At 45.9% G+C, this 18,751-nt stretch overlaps 1 protein-coding gene across 1 annotated transcript in view; it reads left to right on the top strand.

Annotated features, from left to right (window-relative positions):
• The window catches only part of LOC149327854 (protein tyrosine phosphatase domain-containing protein 1-like), a 92,594-nt gene that overhangs the window by 36,587 nt on the left and 37,256 nt on the right, over nucleotides 1-18,751 (top strand). Inside the window, exon 2 of the mRNA XM_089562411.1 lies at nucleotides 14,969-15,115. Within this exon, the coding sequence (XP_089418537.1) occupies nucleotides 14,969-15,115 (147 nt within the window). The remainder of the gene's footprint in view (nucleotides 1-14,968; nucleotides 15,116-18,751) is intronic.

Below are 18,751 nucleotides of genomic sequence, written 5' to 3'. Positions count from 1 at the left end.
GGCCTCTAGAATTTCGCCTCCGCCGAAATTCGACCACCGCGGCCGGGATATCGAACCCGCGTGTTTCGGGTCAGAAGCCGAGCGCCATAACCACTGAGCCACCGCAGCGGTCCTGCCATATTCATTTTAGCTTTTAAGTAATAAATTGGTTAGGAGGGAAGGAAAGGCACAGTAACTGTCTCACTCTTCGGTGGACACCTCAACCGCGCCGGGAGGGAAGGAATAAATGATGGAGTGAAAGAAGGTAGAGAAAGAGGCACCGTTTTGGAGGGCTCCGCGGGATAATTTTCATTATCCGGAATAGTTTAACGTGCGCTGACATTGCACAGCACACGGACGTTTTCAAATTAATTGCTTCTTGAGTAAAGGAAATGGCGCCGTGTCTGTCTCACATATGTCGGCGGACACATGAACCGCGCCGTAAGGGAAGGGAGGGATTCGAACCCGCGACCTTGTGCTCAGCAGCCGAACGCCATGGCCACTTAGCCGCGGGAGGGGGGAGGGGTCGTTTAGAGCATGAGAGATCGTAAACGAGGGATCAAAATCAACGGTTCACAGAGTTATATCAGCGGATCGAGCGGACCGCCGAAAGGCAGGCAACCAACAAGACGTGGACACTCCAGACTTTTCCTGTCTGCCAAGCCGAGAGTCATGCTGTCTTTATTTGGGCTGTCGCTTTCAGATGTTTTGCATTATCGTTGCAACGTATTTTCACTTCAATGAGCTTTAGTTTGGCATGCTTTGAATTCGTTCCCGGACACTCATGTAAGGCATACATGTTTCAGAGGGTTGTTCATCTTCTTTTTCCTGAATAATCATTAATGGAAACGCAACGTGTACCAGTTGCATTGAAAGCTGGGCATGAGCCCTTCACCACTCCATCCTTTGTAAACCACGCCAATTGATCTTGACTGCGTTATTCCTCTTATGCAGTGATCACTGAGCAAGCCTATAGATGCCACTTAAAAACTCTGCTGGGAATAATATCCTACATTCTTCAGTGTAGTACGGATGGGTTGCATATTTGAAAGATGTGTTAAAAAACACATTTCGAGGAACTTCCCACGCTGCGCCAGCATTCGCCAAGTTCTTTCGGTTATTGCAGTTGTACTTTATTGCTCCTCGCGCGTTCCATACATGAACAATACTACAATGCATGGTGCATAAAGGGTATTCCTTATTTTTGATAGAAAATTTATAGCCACTTATTGAATAAAAAGTTCAACATTCGCTTCTCGTGATCGCGTTGCTAAGTGTTCGAAGACATACACGACCAAGAGTGCAAGAGACACTCTGGTTCAAAACAGGCAGGTTTTTTAAAACTTGTTCTGCTTTGTCCAGAAGACGCGACGAGATGTATGACTCGCTTCTAATGGTTTCACGACGCATGTCCTTTCTTTCGTCAGTGTAGTAAAAACAAGATATCTTCCCACAAATTTAGCCTCAATTAACTAGCCAGAATTCTACATATTCCAGTACATTCTACTCGGAACATAAATTGTAGAGATCACATAACGAGCAATGGCGCAGTATACTTCGCTAAAGAAAGTCCTGTACAGGAAAACATCCCAGGCTTTCACTCCAACCCAGGGTCGAAGAGGTGATAACGGGAGTTGAACCGCGGTTTTATGCGACTGAGCATCGACACGACGGCTGCGCTCGCTTTAGGGCAACAAGAGACAAACAATGGCGGAAGTAGGCGCAATATCCTGCCGCCTTTTAAAAACAACTCACGCAGCTTCGTTCCAGCTCAGCTGCGTCCGTGACTAAGCTGTTACCTTCATACAGTTCTACTGACTGCAAGCATCGGCCTTCGGTGTACACAAACAAACTACTGGGTGCGAACCGCCATTTGCGTTAGGCGAGTGGCAAAACGCAATCACCGCAGCTTGCGTAAAACAAGCAAATGAACACAGACCCAGAGGGGGAAGTAGAAAGGACACTGCCGGACTAACAACTGGCTTTAGACTACCGCAGTTTACAACACTGGCTCCAATCTGGGCGTCGAGCAGAAAGAACGTGTCGACCTTGCTGTTGCGGGGGCTAGTGTTCATAGGGAGTTCCTGTTGCTTGGTTTCAGATGCATTAGTTTACCTTCTCTTCTTCCTAATCGCGCCTATGTACACTTAGTTTTGTTACGCTGGTTAAAGCCGCTTTCTTATGAATTGAGTTATTAGTCTGGAGGCACAGCCGGCCAAATCTTTAGATGGCGTGCGCGATGGCCGCGTTTTTCATGCTACTGCAGCTTATGACGAAGCAAACGCAAAAAATATCAAATCGAAGCACAGGCTCACTAAAACCGTGCTTAATATTGAACTTTCCGCAAGTTTACTTCGTAAAGCACAGGATCACAGAAAAAGCGGCCGTCGCGCGCACGTCAGCTAAAGATTTGGCCGGCTGTACAATGTCCGTGGAGACTCTTTCCCAAGTTTTCTTTCCTGCATGCTGTATGTTTTTTTTTTCATTGGATTGCGTCACTGTGTTGTGTTGGGTTTTACGAACGGCGCCTAATCGGCTAGGCTTACCCCGTTTCAAACACACAATTAAACTTGTCTGATTTCTCCGGAAAAAAAAAAACTATTTGTTTTTAAAGCATGAGCTTATTGAAAGTATTTGCTTCTTCTAGGAACCTAAATGCACAGGCAGAAACTAGAAAAGTAATTTCTCCAGGACGCAAAGTCGTGTGATATGCTCTTTGTTTATTGAGCTGTGTGCCTGAAAATAGCATATAGTCTCCGTGATCACGACTGATCAAAATTCAACCGTATGTTTATCTCATCTGGTGTTTTTAAACGACGGATTTGAAATTATATAAGTTGCATGCAGTCAGATGGAAGTTTGGAACGTTTTCTTTCCACCCACTGTGACTTTTCCATATGTTGCTTACCACCGGCAATGCACCTCTGTCCCTCACTGCACACAGAAGAGCGAGGGCGGCTGCTTTCCCTCTCCCGCGTTATTACAGCCAGACTTCGCCCCATAAGGCCTGTGGCTGTGGCTATAGGGCCGAAGGAGAGGTCGCCAGTGCACTGGGCTGCTGCTGCTTTTCACCGTGATCTTTAAACGAGAGTGTTTAACCGGTGCACCAGAGGAGGGAAGTGCGTCGCCACCGGTCGCGGGTACGCATACACAGAAAGGAGTAAAAATTGCGAGGACACTTTGGAAACTAAAGCGTTGAGAGGTGAAAGCCGAACACACTGTGCCGTGACGACTACCGGTGGATGTGACGTCACACCTTTCCCGTGGCTATATCGATATCCAAATTATACATCTTTCGGGGATCTCAAGTGTTAATTGCGCTTAATTACACATTTTCCCACCTAATTTGACACAAATCCGACGTTTTCCCGACCATTCTGTGACAATTGCCACTATGCCATGACGACTTCCGGTGGATGTGACGTCACACCGTTCCCATGGCTATATCGACGTCCGCGCTGTTTCGACGCAATTTCGTCATTTTTGCCTATAATTAATGAACTAATTATTCTACAGTAATCGAACTTGGTTTCTGGGTCCATTTTTTCCTCCTCTATCTGAAACAACCACAGGGTTTCTTCTAACTTTTTTAGTTCCCGAGTTAAACGCGTGTTACACGCTTTGTTAATGTACGACAGTATGAGCCATTAAAGGCTTTCGCCTTAAAGGTTAGGAAGCTCTCCTCTTGCGCACACCCTTTTATAGAGGACAGCTCACTCCGTTTCTACTCCCAGATAGGCGTGTTCGCGGTTAAAAAGTAGAGGAGTGGCGTGTTTCGGCAGGAAGATGTCACACTTATTCGGTAAAAAAATTTGAAAATGAGAAAACTGTGAGACACTCTTATGGAAATATTGAAGGTAATGGTCCATTTTTCTGATATGCCACAAAAATTTTTCTTTTAAAGTGTTGTGTTTCCATCCATCGCATCGAGCAGTTAAGACTGGCATTGAAAACCAATGGGGAACGCTTTGAACGATGGCAAAAACGCTAATAGAAGCAAAAAATTCAAGACTCCCGTCGGGTGATATGCGGATGTATTGTTACGAGGAAATCTTACATTATTATTATTATTATTATTATTAATATAATAATAATAATAATAATAATAATAATAATAATAATAATAATAATAATAATAATAATAATAATAATGTAACGAGAAGCGTTACTGTATCTATTGCCTTTTTTGTAGTCCTGGCCGTAACTGCCGGGCCCAGTCACTCAAGCCTCTTGTTGGCTTTGACGGGCCTGAACCTTATTGTATTAGCTACAAAGTGGCAATAAACATTATTATTATTATTATTATTATTATTATTATTATTATTATTATTATTATTATTATTATTATTATTATTATTATTATTATTATTATTATTATTATTATTTATTTTAGGGTAGCAAACCGATTATTCTTCCGGTCAACCTCCCTGAATTTCCTCTTATACCTCTTCCTACATAATATGAAAAAATTGCGTTCATAAACAGTGTCGTGCTCAAAAATGCTTTTATGAATGCTTTATAAAATATAAATGCTTTATGAAAAATGTTTTTTTTTTTCCTGGGTATGAGAAGAGAGAAGGCATTCGAAAGTTTTGTTTTAATACAACGTCTGTCAAACCAGTTTTGTAGTGAAAAAAGCTACAGCTTAGAAGCCAAGAACTAACTGAACAATCCTCACCGTTCATGTTTGAAATTCCTTCGGCGTTCTTCGCCGTTATTATATCAAGCGCCAACCAGCCCAGCTTTTAGCTCTAGCCGAACACGCTTTACCACGCGCAAACACAAAATAGAACAAAGGGTGGGAAAGAAGCCTCAGTCTTCTGAACAATGTTTCGACAAGAGGGCTTGCTGTCGCTCTAGCGCTTTGAGGCATGCCATTTTGCAGTTCACATACCGCAGTTATCTATTGTTCACAGGTTGTCCCGTGTGACCCTTCACGCGGAGTTATGATGGCGCAGAATATTTATCCTGGCGCACATCAGCTTTAATCGCACACGCTTTCGATCAGCCTGCATAACTGCAGATTTTAGCGTAGGAGAGATCGTGATGTTTACTTGACATATTGATGGTAGCATGCCGTACGTTTGCTCTTCGCTTGCTGACTCACAGCCTAGAAAAAAAAAAAAACCAACAGTCAGCTCTCACATGCGTCACACTGGGTCCAAAGCCTGTCTGTGCCTCTGAGGTCTCGGTTGATTTGCTGCAACGTATGGCACCTTCGATGATGGACCTGTGGTGTCTGATGCGAATTCAGGGTAGGAAAGAACGTCTCGTCTCGAATAAGGACCTACTTGACTTTCTTTCCAGACTAAGCAGTGATCTTGAAATTCAAGTAGCTTCAACACATGAGTAGATCATCCTGAAAAGTTCCCAACGTAATGGTGTGCCATTAATGGCACACTTTCGACAGCGCCCCCCTTACTCCACACAGCAGTTTTTCGCAATGGAAACTAAATAAATATGTACTGTATGCCTTAGTCAGGAGGCAAAACAGAGGAAAAGCAGTGGTGTTTGCGCAGTATGTACAACGCCTTGTCGCAACACCAAATTTCTCGGATTTCAATTGATTGATTGTAAAACATTTTATTCGCCGGAAAGAGCTTGGTAAGAGGTCGCGTTAAGTGGTCGAGTGTACGGAGCCCTCGACGACTTTGTCAGCCCACTCTACCGCCAAAACTTGCGTTATGGGGTCAGACAGAGCTAGCCAGCACGCTCTCCTACCGCTCGACACAAGGAGCAGTAACTAGATCACCCGGAGGTGGCTCTATTTTGCAGCACCATAGGATACGGTCGTAGTTGGCTCGTTGGCCGCAGAGTTTACAGTTCGGGTTGTACAGATCAGTATAAATGTGCGCGAGGAGTGATGGGGTGCATATCGATCTCGTCTGCAGACGACGCCACGTCACCTCTTGTTCTTTGGTTAAGGTTTTGTGCGGTGGGTGTAAAGTTCACTCTCTAGTTCAAAAATAAATGGTTAGATCATGATAAGTGATCATGGAGTCCTTCGTGAAATTCAGGGAGCCAGACTCATCCACTGCCCGGTCGGCGAAACCTCGGGCTTTATTGTGGGCTGCCTCGTTCCCCGGATTCCCCGAATGGGCTGGGACCCATATCAGTTCGGAATAATTTGGTGAGAATTTGGTTGCGGGTTTCAAACAATGCCGCAGTGGGCGTATTTAAATGGTGGCGCATTGCTAGAACTCCTGCGCACTGAGATTTCGGCGCGCGCACACACAAAAAACAAGACCACGGTGGTGAATCCAATGTGTACCACTGTAGGGCGTCACCCACAGCCAACACATCTTTGGAAAGGTAAAACGCATCAGTTATTTAGAGGCAGGAGAAAGGGGCAGTAAAAAGAAAGGAAGAAGGAATAACGGACCTACTTACACGCCGACCCAGAAGCCTTTCTTGGAGCGGTCAGTCGTCGACAGTCGTCCTGTGTTCTGTAAGCGCTCAGTCCCAGTGTTTACTACCTGGCAATTTCACCTCCAAGATGCGGCCAGGGACAGAAATAACGCCTTCAAACAGCCGCCGACTGTCAGAGCGGCTGCCACTGGCAAACGGCCGAGATACTGTGGACTGCTTTCGCGAATTATATGTTGCTGAGCACCTAAAACGGCTGGACAGAAGTCGTGTTGTTCGTGCACACTGTTGAGGTGTGCACTGTGCCCGGTAAGAGTGGCACAACGAGTATATGGAGCTCGAGAAAAAGAGCCGCGTCTTGCGTTGTTGCCCTCGAGAGTCATATTCGTCCCTGTGAATCTGCAGAGCCGAGCTGCCACCATCTTGCCGCATTGTCTGCTCTGAAAGCGCGCAGCGTGCTGTTTAAAGCAGACCGAGGTGGAATGAAGTACAAATAAAATGAAATATGGGATATTTGGAGTTAGTGACGAAACATATTTCAGCCGATCTTTGCGCCGCTGAAGCTTAATGGAGTGTGGAGAGATTTTGCGCAAGAATGTCGACGCAAGGAAATAAAGAAAAAATAACGGGGACTTTAAAGAACTTACGTGGCAGTAATGCGAAAGCATTGAAATTCTATTCCAATTCTATCCCATTTTCATTCTGATCATATTATAATTCTACCATATTCCTTCGTAGTTTGTGCACTTGCAAGTACTCACTATCACTGCTGAACATTTCGTATTTTTTGCGCATTTGATGACGTCATGGCGTTTCGACCAATCGTGTGTTTTGTAACACCGTTACTCTTTTGGGTGACGCCGGGTTTCCGTGTCGATGAGCCACCTCATGCTGTCGGATTAATAATTTAGCATGCTTACGCTACGTTGAGCAAGTGCCCGAAACAGCGAGAGCCTCCGTGAACGTTTTTTTTTTTTAGACATCTCCGCCCTTTACATCATTAGCAGGTACGGTCTAGGTGACTCATTTTTAGCGATACCTAATACCAATACCGAAAGATAGTATCGAAGATACGTGTATCTTCGACACTCTTATGCTTGATATGGTTAGATACGTAGACGTACACGCAGCATTGAGCGACGTTTCGAAGCGCTTGGCAGCGTCTTACGACGCCGGTGACAACGACTGTGACGAACAACGCAAATCTGACCGCTCCTGCAACGTCAGAAAGCACGAGGCGGAGACCAAGAATACATTATTACATTAATAACATAACACATCTCCGACCGAAAGTGTAAACATAACAATCTTGTTTAAAAAACAATTGGCACCTGTCAAAACAGTCGATTGTTAAGCAGTTATGCTACCAACACGACGCGAAAATAGATACACTTTAAACAGGAATGCGATTATATGGCAGTAAAAAGGGAGTGAGATGTCCTCGCGTTGCGTTGTCTTTAACTTAAGCTGAACCTTTTTCGTTAGTCTCCACGTTTCTGCCCCATAGGTGACCCATGAAAAGAAAAATTATAAATATAACGTTAAAAGACCGGAAACGGGCATGGTCGGTAAGAGAACAAACAAAAGTTAATGACAGCCTAGTGGAAACCAACACAATACAACGCTACTTGCAAACAATGCGGCGAGATAGCCGGATATGACCACATTTTATGGAGCGGCAAAAAGGCGCCGCCACCGGCGGACCTACTACCAGTCCCTTCTCTAAAGCGGTCGGAGGCTATACTGGCCAGCTCAGACCCGTTGACGCAAGTCCGGGCCACTGAGTGGGCTCACAAGGTCGCCAAGAGCCATGGGCTCGAAGCCACCTAGTATAATGCCCACTAGGGCTCAGCGTTGGCAGTAAAGCAATCCAAAAAGAGGAAGAAATGGGCTTGGGCAGGGCATGTAATGCGAAGGCAAGATAACCGCTGGTCCTTAAGGGTAACGGAGTGGATTCCAAGAGAAGGAAAGAGTAGCAGGGGGCGGCAGAAAGTCAGGTGGGTGGATGAGATTAAGAAGTTTGCGGGGATGCGGAGGTCGCAACTAGCGAAGGACAGGGTTAGTTGGAGAGACATGGGAGATGCGTTTGTCCTGCAGTGGGCGTAGTCAGGATGATGATGATGATGATGAAGCTGTGCTTTAGCGGGAGTGCGCTAGAGGACACCTTGCTCCCCTTTTTACTCCTTTCTGTTTGGAGTACAAAACGGTGTGAGTTTCGCTCCTTTCTGTAGCAGTCCTGCAGAACATTATATTCCTTGAACGTTTGTAGCACACGAAAACTTCGTTTTAAGCGAATGTAGCATCTTTATGATTAGACCGTGGCAATCTATTCATACCGGCCAACTTCAATTCCTCCTCAGTGCCCCTTTGGGCTTTGTTCGGCTGTTTTACAGCGAAAGCAGTGGTACTTTGCGACGAGTACTAATCATCGAGGGTAAATCCAGCTGCCTTAACAGAACTGGTTTGGTTTGGTTTGGTTTTGATTTATTGGGGTTTAACGTCCCAAAGCGACTCAGGCTATGAGGGACGCCGTAGTGGAGGGCTCCGGAAATTTCGACCACCTGGGGTTCTTTAACGTGCACTGACATCGGCAATACACAGGCCTCTAGAATTTCGTCTCCATCGAAATTCGGCCGCCGCGGTCGGGATCGAACCCGCGTCTTTCGGGACAGCAGCCGAGCGCCGTAACCACTGAGCCACCACGGCGTGGACTGTCGCATCAAATGTCTGGTAATCGTCCCATAATTTTTTCTCATCTAGATGGATGTGGTTGCAAGAAAACTTGGGCCCTTCTTTACCGCATTCTTAAACAAGAAAGTATGATAGCATTTGGAAGTTGGCCCACCTCCAAATATTTCAAAGGATCCTCCAAATTTTGGAAACGCGCCCACTACAGAAAATAGATTAAGGTGGGTTAGTGGGGATTAGTGGGTGGATGAGGTTGAAAGGGTGTCGGGTTAGTATAATCAAATATGTTAATCCAATTGAAGGTGACTGAGCATTCTAGTCCTCAGATTTTCAAATTTGGCATACTAATCTCATATGGCAATCTGAATGAAGGTGCTTGAACATTCTAGTCCTCAGATTTCCACATTTGGCGGTGCTGATGACGTCACGACCCCCTCGATCAATCAGGAAAGTTGGTGTTTTTTGCAAGACGACAACCTAAATGCAATCGATACAGCCTTATTATGGCTGCAGTATGTAGAAATAAAATAACAGGACGATGCAGAAGCGTACGCGGACACGACGAGACGATACATCTGCCTGCCAGAGGGGGAAAGGGCTTGAAGGCCAAGCGGCCGGTCTTTTACATGCGTGAGTGTGGGACCGCAGCGCCGTCCTTGGGGAGGGAGCGAAAGTTTTCCGCCGAAAGCCCTTCTCGCCCTCTTTCTCTAAGCGGCCTTCTCTCAAAGCCCCTAACAGATCACGTATGACAACGAAGTGTATTGTGGCATGTATGTGCTTTTTCCACGCGTTATTAGAAATCGGAAATTATAATTCCGTGCATTATCAAATGCACAACTCGACTGATATCTTGATAAACATTGAGAAGACACTGGCAGCAGTTATTTTTTGTGACTCGTTTGGAGAGCAACCGGCGCTTGTATGCCGGTCCCGTAGGAGGGCTTAGAGAGTCTCGTTGAATCTCGTTAAGTCTCGTTCGGTGCCCGGATGTTCTCGTTTCAGAGCCCGGATGAGTGGAATTCAGTGCCCGGATGATGGCTCTCGGTCTCGGCGTGACGTCACCACAATGCCGACAACGGGAGCTAAACGCATTTCATGCTTAAATAAAATAAATGGTGGCTGCTGTGAATGAGGGGCTGCTTATAATCGCGATTACGCGATATGCGACGTCCCCGTGTGCTCCATCACATCCGAAGCTTTACCGTCTCAGCTTTCTCCGCTTTACCGCAGACGTTTTTAATTAGTGGGTGGTCGCTGGTGCGCGCTGTGTCCTTTCTGCGCAACCTACTTTCCATCTTCTCTCCCCCTCCCTCCCCCGCCCCCTATGAAAATGATGCAAACAAAAAACAAGAAAAGCGGAGCACAATTAGGGGGCGTGGTCGAGACAGTTTCGCCGCGCTTGCATGCATGCTTAGCTGCCGCGGGAGTTAAGGACAAAGCGTTCAGCAGTGCCGCTTTTATTAAACAACGGTGTTTTCGCAACTCTGGTCATCTCAACATGCATACCGCAGCTCCGCCGGGGAAGCCAGCCGTGACGAGAAGCGTGTATTACGCGCGTTTTTTTTTTCTGGGTCGTCCAGCCCGCAATTTTCCCTGTCGTTTTCCCCTCGAGTTGCGTATAATGCCGAGCAGCTACGAATGTACGGCTAAGTGCGCAAAAATATGCTCATTACTCTCGCAGGCGAAAAACAAGAAGTTTCACGTTTCAGTAGTTTTGCAGTGTTGACCTCAGTATCTGTATGCGCTAACTAGAAGAGTATTGTCTTTTATTCTGCACTCATGCCAGTTACGAAACTACGGCGCCTCGAAACGCGCCTAGTTTCCGGGCATTGCAGAGAGAGGCGCCGTCTATGAGCCACCGGATAGTGTAATGCATGACGTCGGAAGCTTTTGATCGGTTTGCAGCAGTTCATTGTATAGATACAGTTTATGCCACAGTATGGAGATTTCCCATATTTTTCATATTTTCTCAGATTTTCCTACGACAAACATGGGAAAGGTCGTGGAAACGGGAAAGCTGAAAGTTATTAAAAGAATGTTCTGGCCGCTGCGATGGCCAAGATGTTATAGTGCTCGGCTGCTCAAACGAAGGACGCGGGCTCGATCCCGGCTGCAGCGGTTGCATTTCGATGGAGGCGAAATGCTAGAGGCATTGTATACTGTGTATACTGTGCAATGTCAGTACTGTATGAGAGGTATACTGTGCGATGTCAGGGCACGCTAAAGAATCCCAGGTGGTCGAAATTTCCGGAGCCCTTCACTACGGCGTCCCTCATAGCCTGAGTCGCTTTGGGACGTTAAACCCCATAAACCAAAACTAAAAAGAATCCTGTTCTGCACTGATTCTTGCATTAGAACAGGCTGTGTCGCTTGATACATATTACAATTTAGAACTTGACGCCGCTCCTGCACATTCCAAAATGCGTATGACATTTATGCGCACGTGCAGAACATAGAAGGATGAGAATACTGGAATACCCGCGTCCCGCACATGCGCACACACGCGTACGCGGGCTGAAACGCGTGCATGATATTCATAAAAAAAGTACGCAAATGTGCTATAGTAAGTGGAACGTATGCTCGAAGAGTTCCAAGAAAATAGGCGAATATGGCGCCACCAGAACAAAGAAATGCCTTCGCCGTACTCGAAAAAAGTAGTGAACCGAGGAAACGTCCTATATCACCAGTTAAGCATAAACTAGGAAACATATGGTCCAATATACAGTTTCATTATTCAAAGTCGAAAACCACGGAAAGTGGCAAGGCAAGAAACAATAAGGAAATGGGCTGCTGAGTCTGTTTCTTTTATTTAATAATTTTTAGAATGTCTGTCCTTTCAAAGATCAATCCGCTTTCCTAAGAAGTAACGCTGCAAAGGCATCGCCAGCCTTTGGTTAACGCCATTCAAAGGTTTTAACCTAACGCCTGTTCCCTGGCCGACGACATCCATTCCCCACCGCCTTGCTAGGAGTGTAAAATGGATCATAATCACTTTTAGTGTTGCGGTAGCTGTTATTCTGGTTCGTATTACGTTATGTTTGGCCCCTGATCTGCTTTATCACTAGGCACGCCTAAAGTAACAGAGATCTAGGCGCGTAGCCTTACGTACCGTTATCACACGGGGTGATTAGACAGTTTTAGTATAGCGTTTGCGTTTTTTTGCGTACGCAACACGAAAGATGTTTGCGTACGCTAAATTCAAAGCGCGAACAACACCTTTAGGTGAGCGTTTGCGGTCCGTTCCGCAATAGGCGCTAAGTAGACATACAACATCCAGGTTCAGCCCCGTTTGGGTAAGTACCTAGCGCCACCACACGTCGAAAAACAAAATTGAGGTCGTTTTGAGAAGTCCTAAAAATGGCCGTTGACATGACGACAGTGTACACAACCTGTCGTTAGGCTTACGGGCTTGAAAACAGACTGCTATCTCAAGAGTACCGGCAAGTTATCGCACATAACATTGCGTCCCAGTGAAACGACAGAAAGCGGAAGCGAATACCACCATTTATTGCCATTTGAGCGCCGAATAACTCAATGACGAGGTATTTTAGAACCGAAGCGGGCAAACAGGGCGCCGCCATGTTGTCTCCGCAAGCCCCGCAAAGACGCTACGCTATTTCCAGAAAATTGCGTGCGTACGCTAAACGCTAAGCTTCTTTTAGCGTTCTGCGCATGCGCATTCTACTTGCGCTATTTTATTGCGTACGCAAAGGTTTTGCGTACGCTATACTAAAACTGTCTATTATTAATGCGACTAGATTTTTCGTGAAAGATAGCGATAGCGCACACCTACACTCCAAACAAGAGTACGCCAATATGGGAGTAAAATGGAAGTAAGCTGTGCTCTGGCGAACTACATTGTATAAAAGGTACAGCTTACTCTCTTCTGTTGTGTGTGTGTGGTTTTTGGCGCTTTTCAAATTACAATGATTACAATGATCAATTAGCAACTAGCCCAACAAGAGGTTCTCTTAAGCTTACTCTCTTCTGTTTAGAGTGAATATTTACAATGACAGGGATGGTTCGCGAAGGCACACATAAATTGTCCACCAAGTCCTTTTGAATGCTTAAATAGTGAACGTACTAAAGCTGCGGGCATTGCGATCCCGTCTGCTGCAAAGTTTTGTGCTTCTAGTCCTCGCGTATCTTCAGAGTGTACTGTTATAATACTCTCCGCTTTGAGATGAGGAGGAGGCAAGGTAACTGTGAACGAAAAAGAGATGAACCTGTCACCACACAGGAGGGGCTGATTGTGCCGGACACTGGGCAATCGTGGGCATGTTTTCGTTTGCCCTGTCCTAGAACTCACTCCGTCACCTTGATACGTGCAGTCGGGGACAAAAGTCTCCGGACCACATGTTCCTCTAACGAAGCCGATAGCTCTGCTATTAGTCGGCGGCTGGAGACCACACTTGTGGAGGTAAAAGTTAAATTTTTGTTCTTTTATCTCCACAAGTGCGGTCTCCAGCCGCTGTCTGATAGTAGAGCTATAAGCTTCGTTAGAGGAACACGTGGTCCGGAGACTTTTGTCCCCGACTGTACGTTCGCTACGCCGTGGGTCACTGATGGGTGACGTCGCGCACTCCTGCTCTGCGGAATGGCGCTATTAAGCCGTGGGACATCTCAGATTTTAACTCGATAGCGCTCATGCTCCCGTTCCGTGGAAAATCAGGCGTGTCCATGAGTCCCCTCCTCCAATAGAAGTCACGAATACGGTAAAAACACTTGAAATTTTCACAATCCTATAAGAGGGATGATAAGGTAGATTCTGCTATATGTCGTCTTTCAAAGTGCGTTGGTATTCTTGCAAACTTCCGGTATTTTCTTCCCGCCCACCGCCCAAATCAAATTGAAAATATATAACGCTCTCTCTTTCTCCCATTTAAGCTACTTTTTTTGGTGGGGGGTACCACGACGGAAACAAATATACGTAAAATCTACACTCTAAAAAAAAGAAAACGCTGTCCGTTTCATAGCCAATGTTGTTATCAAGCCCCTATCGACCACCTGTTTTCATAGTACAATATCATTCAGTTCATAACCTGTATAAATATTAAATAATGACCAAGTATAAAAAAAAGCTATTCGATGCAATCAATGGGGACTTCGGCACCTACTTCTAAAAAAAAACTACTACTGCTAATGCCCTCCGACATACAGAAAAATGGTTTATCCCTTTTTGCCGCAGTAATTATGGAAAATAGATGCTCCGTTTCAGAATCCCAAAACTGTTCAATCAACTGTTATCAATAAACACTGATGTGGAATAAAGTGGGCTTCGAGAAATTCGCGATGCTTTAACAGGATAAATTTGTTGCTGCACTGTGAAAGAGTATTTTATGGCGTGTATGCAAGTTTTAGTATGAATATGTTTTATATTGTGAAAAGAGTGTTACCCAATGAAAAATCTTCTGAACGCTCTATAATTTATGCTGTATGTCATGTAAAAAGGGGTCCGGAGGTCCATCAAGTGATCAATTATCATTTTTTACCCGGACCTACCCACATCTATGGTGTGAATAAATTTGAATCCTGAATCTTAATTTTTTTTCATAGAATCTGCGAAAAAATCAAAAACACATACGAAGCTGCTATTACCAATAAGTTGAACACGACGGAGGCTCACTGGTGGGTCACGCCGCACCCAAGATAATCTAAGGGTGGCCAACTGGTGGGCCACGGCGTATAAGTATTACAGCCTCGAAAATTACTGCCGCAGTCAACGTGTTAAGGGACCATTGGAAGCTCCTTCCGCATTACATGCCCTGTCCAAGCCCATTTCTTCTTCTTGATTCCGGCTAGGATGTCATTAACTCTCGTTTGCTCCCTGACCTACTCTGCTCTCTTTCTGTCTGTTAACGCTAGACCTATCATTTTCCTTTCCATTGCATAGCTCGAATAATGGCCTATACTCCCGCCTCTTTGTTTTCCCCAGCTACACCAAGATCTCGGAGCGCCTCCGACGCAGCGCACCCGGGGAGTTCCAGTGTCAGGTGTTCTGCGGCGGCTCCCAGTGCAAGTACGAGGCGGGCGCCAATTGGCCGGCCGAGGACTGCGCCATCAAGGGACTCTACTCCCATTGGTCAGTGTGCATTCAAACTCCCGGTTTGAAAGGGACCGTGCTCGCGTTGCGTAAAACTCAAAGTCCTTACAGGTGGGACACGATATGCAGCATCACAGGCTGCCACTCGTCGTTTGCCGTCGGTGCTGGAATCTGACGCACTGATTAGTCGTAGTGAATCACGCGGCGCATGCGTTGTATAGAGAAAGTGCAGTATCAGAAGTTCTGGAACTCTTTGGTTTATTGGGGTTTAACGTCCCAAAGCGACTCAGGCTATGAGGGACGCCGTAGTGGAGGGCTCCGAAAATTTCGACCACCTGGGGTTCTTTAACGTGCACTGACATCGCACAGTACACGGGCCTCTGGAATTTCACTTTCATCGAAATTCAGCCGCCGCGGCTTGGATCGAACCCACGTTTTTCGTGTCAGCAGCCGAGCGCCGTAACCACTGAGCCACCACGGCGGGAGGAACTCTTTGTTCTTGTCGTATTTGCTAACGAGCAGCTGTGCACGTGGAAATACTACGTGAAACATATTATTACCCTATTATTACGCTATTAATCTGACATTAATGAAACCCGCCGCGGTGGCTCAGTGGTTACGGCGCTCGGCTGCTGACCCGAAAAACGCGGGTTCGATCCCGGCCGCGGAGGCCGAAATTCGACGGAGGCGAAATTCTAGAGGGCCGTGTACTGTGCGATGTCAATGCACGTTAAAGAACTCCAGGTGGTCGAAATTTCCGGAGCCCTTCACTACGGCGTCCCTCATAGCCTGAGTCTCTTTGGGACATTAAACCCCAATAAACCAAACCAAACTTTAATGAACGTCATAAATAAAAAAAATCCTCTATGCTACTTGGTTTCGGTGACTGTTGGCTAAATTAACTCAGCATGAGACGAGCCATTTATTTTTCGTTTATTTTTTATTTTATTCGCCACGAACGTTCGGTGCAACGGAGGGCGCCTGGGATACACCGAAGTTTCATCTAATCCATCGTAGGCTGACGGTGAAGCTTTATGCCTTGACTCTAAGGACATGTGCACCGTGTGCCTACGTGCCTTTGCTTTTCCCTAAGGTAGATTGCGGCTGGAGACGCGAGATGATGCCACTAGAGCCCCAGTGATGACGAGTACTATTTATCTCGACATCACTCCCCCGTCGTTTCATGTCAACTGACGTACCGCCACTTCGCGGCTCATCACCGCCTGCCGACGCACAGGCGTGCCATGCATGTGTGTACGGGTTTGGGGCATTGCAACATCCCGAGACGATCACTAAGGGCAAACCACTCTCTGACGTCATCAACACCCGCTGAACGTCAGAGAAGCTCTCATGCATCGCGATGTATAAGGGAGAGTCAGTTACCTTCACACTCTTCTCACTTTATAACGTGTTTTCGTGAGCGAAGTTTGTTGAAGGCGTCTCTGCACGCACAGAAATTCACCTACGCAGACGGCTTGAATGCAAAATTTCGGGCCACTAGCGCTTTAGTTAGACGCCTATTTTCTCTGCAACGTGTCTTAAAGGTGCAGTGAAGAGGAATCTGAACTCGTCTTTTTGGCGCGGAAACTCGATCTACACGTTCCCAGCATTCTTAGAAACTTCGACTTATTGCCCTGTGTGGCCGATGTTTCTAAATAAATCGAATTAATGTCCGACTCCCGCCTTTATTTTTTGTATTCTCCCCGTACGGTGGGCAGAGTCGACCAAAGCGTGGAGTGCTTTTCAGCCAGCTCCGTGGAGGCTTTGCTTTCGCTTTATTTTGTTTTTTAGGTTTCTCTGAATAAATAGTTTCATTCGCAGATACTATAGCCACAAAATAAGCCCGCATAAATAAAAATACGCGCGGACTATTTGCTTCCACGGATTACTACGTATTACTCCGCCGATGGCAGAGCGGCAAGCCTCCACGGAGCTGGCTGAAAGGCACTCCACGCGTTGGTCGACTCCGCCCACCATACGGGGAGAATTAAAAAAAATAAAGGCGGGAGCCGGACGTTCATTCGATTTAATTAGGGAAATCGGCCACACAGGCCAATAAATCGAAGTTTCCAAGAATGCTCGGAACGTGTAGATCGAGTTCCCGCGGCAAAAAGACGAGTTCAGATTCCTCGTCACTGCACCTTTAAGCCAGATTCCAGAGAAGGGAGACCATAAATAAACTCTATTTTAGTAATGGCGAAAGTTCAGAAGGGCAATCCTTTTAAGACCCGAAGTACGCGTCATTTCACCAAGAAAGAATACAAGCAGCACGGAGCGGCATCGCTTGAAAGTTGGGCTTGGTCCAGCTGTAGAGGTATCGATCGCACTAGTGCGCGAGAAAGCCACGCGATTAAATAATGCATGAGCTATGAAGGCACGCATGTCCGTGGGCATTGAGTTAGGGCAGTTACAAGGTCCCAGTAATCATGTCCTTTTGAAAGGCCATTGTAAGCTCGGTATTTCCAACCGGTAATGTCTTGTACAGGGCCTATACATGTGGCGTTCATAATGAGACGTCCTACATTTGCGATGTAGTACTTCGCTGAATACGGAGCGGAAGTCCATTACAGACCCTAAAGCAGGACGCTTAATGTTGTAGAGATACTAAGTGTACAGGCATTGGCTGTGTTTCGTGCCTTGCCGGAATTAAAAACAGGCGATGAGTCACGTGCTCCGCGCGTACGTTGGCAATTACAACCGCTAGGAGCCAGGCGACTGTGGCCAAATAAGAGCTGATAATGAACGAATACAACGGCGTCAAAATCAGCGACTGCTGTGGCCATGACGGAGTTGAGCTTCTTCGTTTCTCCGCATCTGTTCTCGCTAATAGTGAGAACACCCGGTTCTCCGAACAAAAACTATGCTACTGCCAAAAGTGAACACTAATTATGAAAAACAAACTGCTTATTTTTAGTCATAAAAGCCTGAAATTCATTACCATTGGCAGTTAAGTCAGCGCATCTGCAGCCCGAATTCCAGAGCTTACTATAAAAACCACCGCTTATCAATTCATTAAACTTCAAGCCATAACTAAGCTTTTGTTACTCACCTTTGTAGGTTCCCCTCTCCTACGGTAAACGCTCAAAATTGTTCCTCATTTCCAATATTTTGTTTCTCTCCATTTCCTTTTTATAATCTCTGCCTTTATACATAGCCAACTGATGTCTTCTTTTTATTATCCCTTGCTGTTATGCCTTTGCCGTTTATGCCTTTGCCGTTTATGCCTTTGCCGTTTATGCCTTTGTTTTATATTAAAAAAAATCTGCCACCGTTAACTGTTATACAACCTATTCATTGCCGCATAATGTACGGATAGGCTTCAACGTTGTCTATATTTATTCCAGCACATCTGTGAGACTTGTGGACTTATACCTGATCGGAGATCCCCCAGACAGTTTTACTTGGGGGACCTAATACTCTACTATCTTCGTAGTGCACTTCTTATTGATTGTATTTCGCTTCAATAAACCTTCATTCCTTAAGAGATGTGAATCTCACTTGCGTACGAGAACGCGATGAAAGGGCGACGTTGCAGTAGGTCGAGTTGAAGTGCCTGAACTAAAGGAGAATTTAGTCTTAATGCATTAGAAACCTATGTGGTCTCATGGGCTACAAACATCACATGAAATGAAAGGAAAGACAAGATGTAAGCACGGAACGTTGGATCAACATGAA

Source organism: Amblyomma mixtum, chromosome 10 (assembly GCF_055824585.1).
Source record: "Amblyomma mixtum isolate Tamu chromosome 10, ASM5582458v1, whole genome shotgun sequence".
Classification (NCBI taxonomy): Eukaryota; Metazoa; Arthropoda; class Arachnida; order Ixodida; family Ixodidae; genus Amblyomma; species Amblyomma mixtum.
Note: the sequence above shows the minus strand (reverse complement) of the source record. Positions and strands in the feature narration are given on the sequence as shown.